Genomic DNA, 8,374 nt, shown 5'->3' with positions numbered 1-8,374 from the left:
TGACTTCATAACACGAGCTATGAAGCGGCAAGTAGTTTTACTTTGTAACAGTTGGAATGAACCTCAGATGTCCCTTTAACAGAAATACTATGCGTGTTCATGATACCATGAACACAGCAACCAGAAAACTTCACTCTAGTAAAAAGTTGTAATAGTGAGATTAAGTTACTTTGGCGTCTCAACCATCTCTTTCAAAACTTAACATTAACAATGATGGAAAGTGTTTCTTCCTAGTGGAAAACTTGGGGCAGAGAAACACTTTAGAATGAAGACAATTTTAGCTCTTCTAAAGATATTTATTTTGTAAATAGGCTTTCTAAAGACCTCGGCTGATGACCATCTCATGATGTGTACAGCTTAGAGTATCATGGCAATGACTCTTTCCACATCTAGCTAATACAAACCAATGCTTCTTTTCAGAAAGTGAGGTCTGTATGGCATGTCTAAACAACCCCAGGCTTCTTGTCTGAAACCAATCCCATTAAAGGTAGATTGCTGTGATACATGAACATAGACTAGAACAAGAACTGAGAGCACTAACTCATTTGGCATAAACTAGGATACAACTATGATCTATTTGATAACAGCAAGCTCAATGGAGGCTGGATTTTAGAACCTATTTAATTAGGCTGCTCTGCCCAAAGTCACAGGATACTAGACACTATTCCTGGAACCAGGTAACTATTGTTAGAGTGGAAAAAAAAATCCTCTAGTGTAGAAAGTATTTTAGAGAAGGTATGCTCTCTACCTGCTGTACAAAACATGAAAGTTACTATTACAAAACTCATCACAAATGAACACATTTCAATACTGTTAGTTCAGGTTTTCATTAAAAGCATCTTTATGACTTTTTTTTTTTGACCAAAACTTTCCTCTCTTTGCATCAAAGCTTCTTTGCACTGCCAAGCTCAAAGATACAGCACTTGATTTCATAATGTCAATGTATGTTTCTGGTACAGCACATATAGTTATACTGTAATTACAGCGTAATGCCTGATAGGGTTGTACAAGGCAAAAAGATGGAAGGAGGCAGTTCTGGTTTTCACCGCTCATATCATTCGGGTGTCAGCCACCATTTAAAACCAAAAGTACACTGAAAAAATGGAGAAAGTCTGTAGTAGTGACTAATGTTTCCTTTCCTCCTTCAGTTGCATGTCAGTCCCAGTTGTCATGAGAGCTATCTTCAGGAATGCTGCCAAGGTGAAAGCTGAGAGTGAAACACAAGATGTAGAAGTAGACATGAAACAAAAACCCGAGCCACCACGTGAGCAAATGACGGATTCTAACTGTCCTGAGCGTCATTCTGTGGCTAGTCAGCAAGATTTGGTAGTGACGGGTGAGCCAAGTATTACAGACAGCCTAAAAGAAAATCTCTTCACAGCCAAACTGGAAGCTCAAAGTAACAGCACGGAGAAAGTAATGCCAAAGTAAGCACAGTAACTTTGTGCAGAGTGAAGGAAAGTAATTCCACAGCTAGTACAAAGCTGTTACGATTAAGTAAAACAATCAATTATTTGATAATCAAACAAAAAAAATGTTTTCCCTGTTGCAGAGTGCTTTTGCAGTAGTTGGAGAGAACTTGGAGAGTCCACTATCTATTTAGTAATTTGTGAATGTAGTTTCTTCTTTGCACATTTTTCAATACATAGAAGTAATACTCTTGAATTTGCAATCCTAAACTTCCAAATTTGGACAGTCTAACACTGTTCGAGTAGCCTTTATTTTTGTCTACACCATATTCTACCACAGTATGGAAGAAGTTTCTAATATATATGTGATACATGTGCACTTGTAGAAAAGTAATCCACGTCACTGTTATGCTAAATAAAATGAGAAAAAGTAATTGTCTGAACCATTTTATATACACACAATTAATGCAGACAGCCCTATTTGTGCAGTATTTCAGAAACAGGTTCAATCAGACTCCCAATTGCATTTCTGTTTCCCTCTAATACAGAAGTGGTACTGAATGGCAGCTAAACCAACAGCCAACCAACTCTGTGGCAGGATAATGGAGTCTTTAGTAAGAAAGTTATAAACTCCCTGTCTGGAAAATCAAGTAATTTTTACTTTACCTTTTCTCTGGCTTCAAAGTAAAAAAAAAAAACAAACAAACCAAGCCTAAATTGAAGTTTTGTAAGTGTATGTTTAAAATATCAGTTTGTCTAGATCTGCTTTGTCTTAGGCACGAAGGAAAGTTACAAGCAACTCAAAACAAGTCCTAACTTACTGCAAATCAGTTTAATCGGTGTAAAACAGAGACAGGTATTCACAAAGAACACACTTCCCGACCAGAGCAATTTGCAGTAAAGGCAAACAACAGGAAAAGGAGTCAAATATAGAACACTGGCACAGAAATACAAAGTTGTCAGAAATATGCATGTGTGGATGACAACATGTTTCTGAAAGAAGGTGAACAAGCCTGATTCCTTCAAGTCTGGAAAAAAAACACTACGGGAATGAGGGAAAGAGTTCAGACTAGAAGGACTGGCAAAATAAATACAAAAACACCACAAGGAAGTTAACTAGACTGGAAATGTATTCAGTGAGGTTTAACAGGGCAAGAGAAGATGGTCTAACAGTGAAGCAATGGAATTGTCAGTAATTCTGCATTTGAAGGGAATGGTGTGCTTTCAGCATTAGAGAAATAGAACTGTATGAGGAGGAAAAAGTAGTTTAACTGCAAAAGTGCATCGCATAGTGGTTACAAAAGATAAGAGGAAGAATTTGACAAGGTGAAAACCCCTCTATTTTATATAGTGACTGGAGTCTCAGCACTCAAACTCAGCAGCAAATCCTGTTATATTTTGCACAGAGTTAGCATATCATCAACAGCAGCTTATTCTGCAAGAATAGCTTCTCCATAGCAATAGGCATTTATTCTTAAGTATTAGAGGGGTTATTTAAGAGATCTGCTCCACTTCAAGACTACTGCCAAAAGAGAAAGTGAGAGTGAAATGATGGTTTCTTACATGGAACAGAAACATGTTGAGTAAATCTTTGTAGAGCTTTAAAAGTCATAAATATAACTTTCACAGAAAGGAGAAAAGATTGAAAGCAAGGGCTCTTTTTTGTTCTGTCAGGAGCTAAAGCACGGTGAAGACTTAAAGAAATTACTTCTACTGGGAAGTATCAAAAATCAGATTTCCCCAAAACAATGCATCAGCCAGTACATGGTCCACAAACTGAGATTCCATTTAAGATAACTTGAAATACCTTGAGACAGAAAAACTAATGTTCTAGTTGCTTGACATGATGGAGTATATCCAGTGATAAGCCCAGCTGCTCTACTAGCCAAACAGTCTGCTCCTTAACCCAAGCAAGGGTTGACCTTTCAGGATCTGTGCAGAGTTTTGCCTTGCACTCAGACAGCAAGGAACCAACTGCACCATTATTTCTACAAATGTTTTCACTGGAGCTGCCAACATCTTCATGTTTTCCAGTTTCAGTTTCATTGCACTCTGTCCCTGCTGGAGCTGTGTGACTGAGGTCCATGTCCTCAACAGAATCTAAAAGGTGTCCAAGATGTGGCTGCTGTTCAACAGAATTCAGATACTTAAGCACATCATCTTCATGCTTTCCAACCACATCAAGAAGATTATTTATCTTACTTAAAGCAGAATCATGTCCATTAAAATGACACCAGGATAAGAGAGCACTGAAAAATGAAGAAAAACAACAACAAAAGTGATTACACATGCCTACACAGACTTCCAGTTGTTGAAGGGAGACAGGCCATTCCCTGTATTTAAGACCTAAGAATTCTCAGGTTGCTCACATGAGAAAGATTTACAATGCACTTTAAAACAATCAAAAAACCTGCATACACGTGCCCTCTGTACACACCCTCCACATGCAATAACCTTAAAGAGTTTGTAACTTACTTCAGGGTTCCTCTGAACTGGCCACATCTAACCATCAGCTCAGCACCCTCTCTGTAACCTTGATTAAAGCCTTCCTGGAGTGCAAGTTCTTTCCCAGCCTCAACTCCATCCCTGTAGCCTTCCTATAATAGAACAGCAAAACAAGTTGTTCACAAGATGAAAATTAGACCTATGACAATTTCGTAACAACAAAAAAAAAGTTGAAACAAAGTGTTAATCCTCTCAAATTACAGCTTCTAGATTTGAATACCTCTCCCAGTTATGCCCCCTCTGCCAAATCAATACATGCTTTTTGCTGTGTGTTATGATTTACTGACACGTGAGATTCAGTTCTTTTCCAAAAACAACTCCAGAAGGTTAGAAAATAAGGAGAGTGTTTTTAGAAACACCAAAAAATAAATACAAATCTGCAGGAAGGCATGCTTGCTTTCATGATGACCAACTCCTGCAGGAAAAATTCCTTAAAGAATCCCACATACAAGTTTCTAGACACTGCAAAACCTTCCCTTTAGCAGAGGTACTCCCCCTGGCTGTAATCCAGCTACATGTTTTCAGAAAACTAATTCTTGAGCCTTGCTTCTCTATTTGCTGGATCTGACTCAATTCAAGAGTTATACCAGAAGAAAAGACTGTGATGGAGTGAGTCACATACACATTGTGACTGTTTTCAGTTACAAACAGATGAAGTCTGTAATGTAAATTCACTTCTCCATATTCTAATCACATAACATACAATAATTCTTAATTTTTTTTCACACTAGAATTGCAAGTTCTAAGAATGAAGACTTCTGTTTGCTTACAAGAGAAGAAGGCTGGGGGCCTAGCTAGAGAAAGAGCCAGAAACAAAAATGTTTCTTAATTTTGCCCAACATACAGCTCTAACCTCAGTGACATTTTATGATTTTGTAGTATCTACTCAAAAAACACCAAAGGGATTTGTGTAAAAGTACTGAACAGCCCCTTAAGAAAACCAGTATTTTCAAGAGACTCAGACACAGGACACTTTTCCTTGGAGGACAATACAACAGCTCTGTTGTAATACCCATCCTCATCAACAGCCCATACAACAGCTTCCATTCACATTCCTCAGCCAAATGCTGCTCACTCATGAGCAGAGGAGCTCTACTAGCCCCACTCTGATAATGTATCTATTGAACCTGGGCATATTTCTCGCCCACAGAATTCCAGGGAGGGAAAGGCTGCAGAAATCAGGTTTCATAAAACCTATTTCTCACTAGAAGAATAAACATGCCAAAGAGCTACCCACACAGCAACATCCAATTATGGTCCCACATGGAGTCACATGGTTTATATCTGATTAATGAGAACTCTATTTAAAACCCCCACACATATTTCTTTATTAGCCCTGTTTAGCTATGTTGCCCTATATCTACTAGCAGTATACCTACGAGTATGAAGCCAAGAGTTTGCATCAGAACTTACTACTGCCTTTTACAAAACCACATGGTTGTAACATGTCTTGGTAAAATAGTATCTTGACCTGAAAACTACTAGGATAGAGTTTCTGCAAACCCCTGTTACATTTTCCTGACAATCAGAAGAAACCATGCCACAATGACTCACCCTTAGCCTTCCTTAAATCAGTCATATGTATATCAAGGTAAGTATCAGTAAATGTAAAATAATTTAAAAGACTAATAAACCACTGTTACAGAAATACCTTCAATCTTTTTTTCATGGCGATGTTCCATTCTTTCTGTAGCAGAAACATCTCATCTGCATCTTCATCAAACACATCCTCATTGGATCGGTTGACTGCAAGTTTTACCCAGGACATAACAGCAGTTATGACTAAAACCCTCTGTTTATGTGGCAAAACCAAAAAATAATACTGAGAAACTCTCAAAAGTCGCTCTGGCTAAGTGTCAGGTTGGCAGCACAGGCAAAAAAATAGGAGTTCTGAAGAGAAGTCATGTTAGGAGCTGATTAGTCAACCTGTACCTTTGTTTCCACGTGGAAAACGGATGCTGTTTACCATCAGTGTGCATCTGTCAAAAAAAGACAGTCAGATCATCACTCAGAGCAGCTTCTGAGGTTTATGAGGACAACCTGAGACAGTGGGTTTCTTTCCCCTTCCTATGGCAATGACATGCACAAGAACGTCACACCAGCATTTCTATACATTGCTGGTAAAGGAACAGTGGGCAGTAACAACTCTTATCACTCGATTCTGATAATAGCTGACAAACAGCCCCATATCACCCGCATGAAGTGCACAAAGTTCACACGTGGGTAATTACCGGAGTTAATACCAGCAAGGACTTTCACCTCTGGTTTTCAGCTTCCCAGCTATACCAAATATCTGTCTTACAATATATCTTCAGTAGAAATACGCCTTAATATTTTGAATATAGAATTAGAGAAGAAGACGGAATTGGATGATTTCGCCTTTTCCACTGAAGAAAACCTTTAGAGGTCACTCACAACTAATTCTGCGCACCGGTGGAAAGGCTCAGAAACCGCCAACACCGTCTCTTGCAAACGCACGAGCAGCTCTTAGGGAACCGGGGTGCCTGCAGCCATACCGCGCTCAGCCACGCTGCCTTCCAGGGCCACAGCGGCTGGAGCCTCGCAGCACTGCGGCGGACAGCGGTGCGTCGCCCCGTCCCCACGCCTCGGCTGAGCCCAGAGCCGGCCCCCGCCGCGGCACCGGCCGGGCCGGGACCCGCCGCTTCAGGGCCGGCGGCTCCCCGCGGCTGCCGCGCTGCAGGCAGCCCTCCTTCCCGCCGACTCGGAGACAGGCGCAGCCTCCCCTCGCCAAGCTCGTCCCAGCTGCTCGCTCGCAGCCCGCCGCCAGCCCAGCCCCGCGCTGCGCCCCGGCCCCTCACCACATGCACCACTGCTCGCTGGGGGACGCCATTTTGACTGAGGGCAAGCCGTCGGAAGTAATAGGGAAACGGTAGCCATGTTGGCCGAGGGCAAGCTCCGCGGAAGTGGCGAGTAAGCAGCCGCCATCTTAACCAGGAGCCCTGTGGCTTCAAAGCCCGCCTGAGACACGGGGGGAGGGCGGCCATCTTGGGTGCGGGCGCAGGCTCGCCTCCTCCTCCGGGAGGCGGGACAGGATCGGTGGCACTTCCCTCCCTCCCTGGCTGCAGTGGGGCTGGCAGCTGGCGGGGAGCGACCTGCTGCCGGCAGTCCGTCTCTCGCCTCTCCTGAGCGAGGCCCCGTGGCAGCCCTTGGTGTACTACGTGCCCTCAGGCCAAGCCTGGGGGACGCATTCTTCTCAGGGCATGGAGGTTTCATTCTCCTTTCAGTCATAAACTATGGATTCTTTATTTGTTTTCTAAATCTGCTGTGTTGGCTTCTGAGTCCTCAGCGACCCCGTGTGTCAGATGTGCCCTTGAGCTGACCTCTGTAAGGTCGAGCATTAGAATAAACCTTTTTACTGTCAAGGGTGTCAGCAGAAGTCAAGCGTTTCATTGCTTGTGTTCAGAAAAATAAAAATCTCATGCCTAGAGGCCGGTGTTCACAACAGAGACAGACTAGACCTGTAAACTTCATTGTAATAATGGGAGGATCCACTGGGGCATTCCCCTGTGGGGTCTCTCCACTTGCTGGAGGGTACAGCCTCCTATCCCACTCAATATAGGATTAGGAAGCTGCCCTCCTTTATTACAGCAGTAGGTGCATGTGGGATTTCTCCTCCTAATGTGTTCACACCCAGACAAAAGCACACACACTACATACATTTCAGAAAATAAACTACCTGCCTATTACCGCCTGTCTCACACATAGTCAATACAGAGTGATGTTCAGCATGTTTTGAGTGGAGAGCTGAGAAATGCAGTCATAGATGTGTAGCATGTACTGCTTCCAGCTCGGTATCATACTTGGGGGTGTCAAAGCGGTGTTAACTGAAACATTAATTTCTCAGTTAATGAAGCAAAAGTTTCACTTTGGACACTGTGGCCTTGCTGAAATTGTTTTGAAGTTGTTTATCTGCTCTGTCCCATGATTTATAGCCAAAACCTAACTATAAGGCTGCCGTAAGGCTCCCTCCCTGTAAGGCTGCTTCTCATGCTGACCTTGCAGCCTCCCACTCGAGGGTGTCTGCACAACAGATAAGCGGCACTGGCACTTTTGAAACTTTAAACCCTTTGCTTGCCATTCTCTCACCATTCATCACTCAAAGTCCGAGTCATGCTTGTAAATGAGGAGGGAGCTATAGGAGTTTTAAATCTCGGGAGTCTAGTATCATCTAAGCAAAGGAGAATAAGCCATAGGTTTTCTCTGTCCTGCTAACAAAGGGAGCACATTTGCCCCATCTCTGGAGAGGATGATTCCCCATCTACTTGGTTGGCTATGGGGCCACACTCACCTCACAGCGCCTGTGCCACAATGACTTGGTGGGATTCATCACTGCAGGGCCAGGGACATCACTGTGAGTGACAGCAGGACCTGTCCTCACACCACAGGGCTGGAGAGATGAACGATTGCATGTTGGAACTCACACAGCCCCAGCACTCTCA

The 8,374-nt window shown here is 42.7% G+C and overlaps 1 protein-coding gene across 4 annotated transcripts; it reads right to left on the bottom strand.

The window, feature by feature from the left end:
- Positions 1 to 275: 275 nt before the first annotated feature.
- On the bottom strand, positions 276 to 6,912 carry YAE1 (YAE1 maturation factor of ABCE1). 4 transcript variants are annotated; one of them, XM_061997195.1, is made up of 5 exons: positions 6,734 to 6,912; positions 5,847 to 5,893; positions 5,566 to 5,660; positions 3,885 to 4,006; positions 276 to 3,658 (listed from the first exon to the last, which is right to left on the bottom strand). In XM_061997195.1, exons 2-5 carry the CDS (start codon positions 5,881 to 5,883, stop codon positions 3,232 to 3,234), a joined length of 681 nt encoding a protein of 226 aa, XP_061853179.1. In that variant the 5' UTR covers positions 5,884 to 5,893; positions 6,734 to 6,912; the 3' UTR covers positions 276 to 3,231. The 4 variants fall into 4 exon arrangements, with proteins under 4 accessions (XP_061853179.1, XP_061853180.1, XP_061853178.1 ...); XM_061997196.1 differs by lacking the exon at positions 6,734 to 6,912 and adding an exon at positions 6,431 to 6,717; XM_061997194.1 differs by lacking the exon at positions 6,734 to 6,912 and adding an exon at positions 6,330 to 6,407.
- Positions 6,913 to 8,374: the final 1,462 nt, after the last annotated feature.

The sequence above is a fragment of the Colius striatus genome, chromosome 5 (assembly GCF_028858725.1).
Source record: "Colius striatus isolate bColStr4 chromosome 5, bColStr4.1.hap1, whole genome shotgun sequence".
NCBI lineage: Eukaryota > Metazoa > Chordata > Aves > Coliiformes > Coliidae > Colius > Colius striatus.
This window is presented reverse-complemented; position numbering and strand designations above follow the sequence as displayed.

Bases quoted from the DNA above. Each gene is read 5' to 3' on its own strand.
- YAE1 (XM_061997195.1), bottom strand. From the start codon at position 5,883: ATGGTAAACAGCATCCGTTTTCCACGTGGAAACAAAG. The intron at 4,007-5,565 runs GTATTTCTGTAA...GTTCTATTATAG, and splicing joins CCATGAAAAAAAGATTGAAG to GAAGGCTACAGGGATGGAGT. The intron at 3,659-3,884 runs GTAAGTTACAAA...TTCATTTTTCAG, and splicing joins CAGTTCAGAGGAACCCTGAA to TGCTCTCTTATCCTGGTGTC.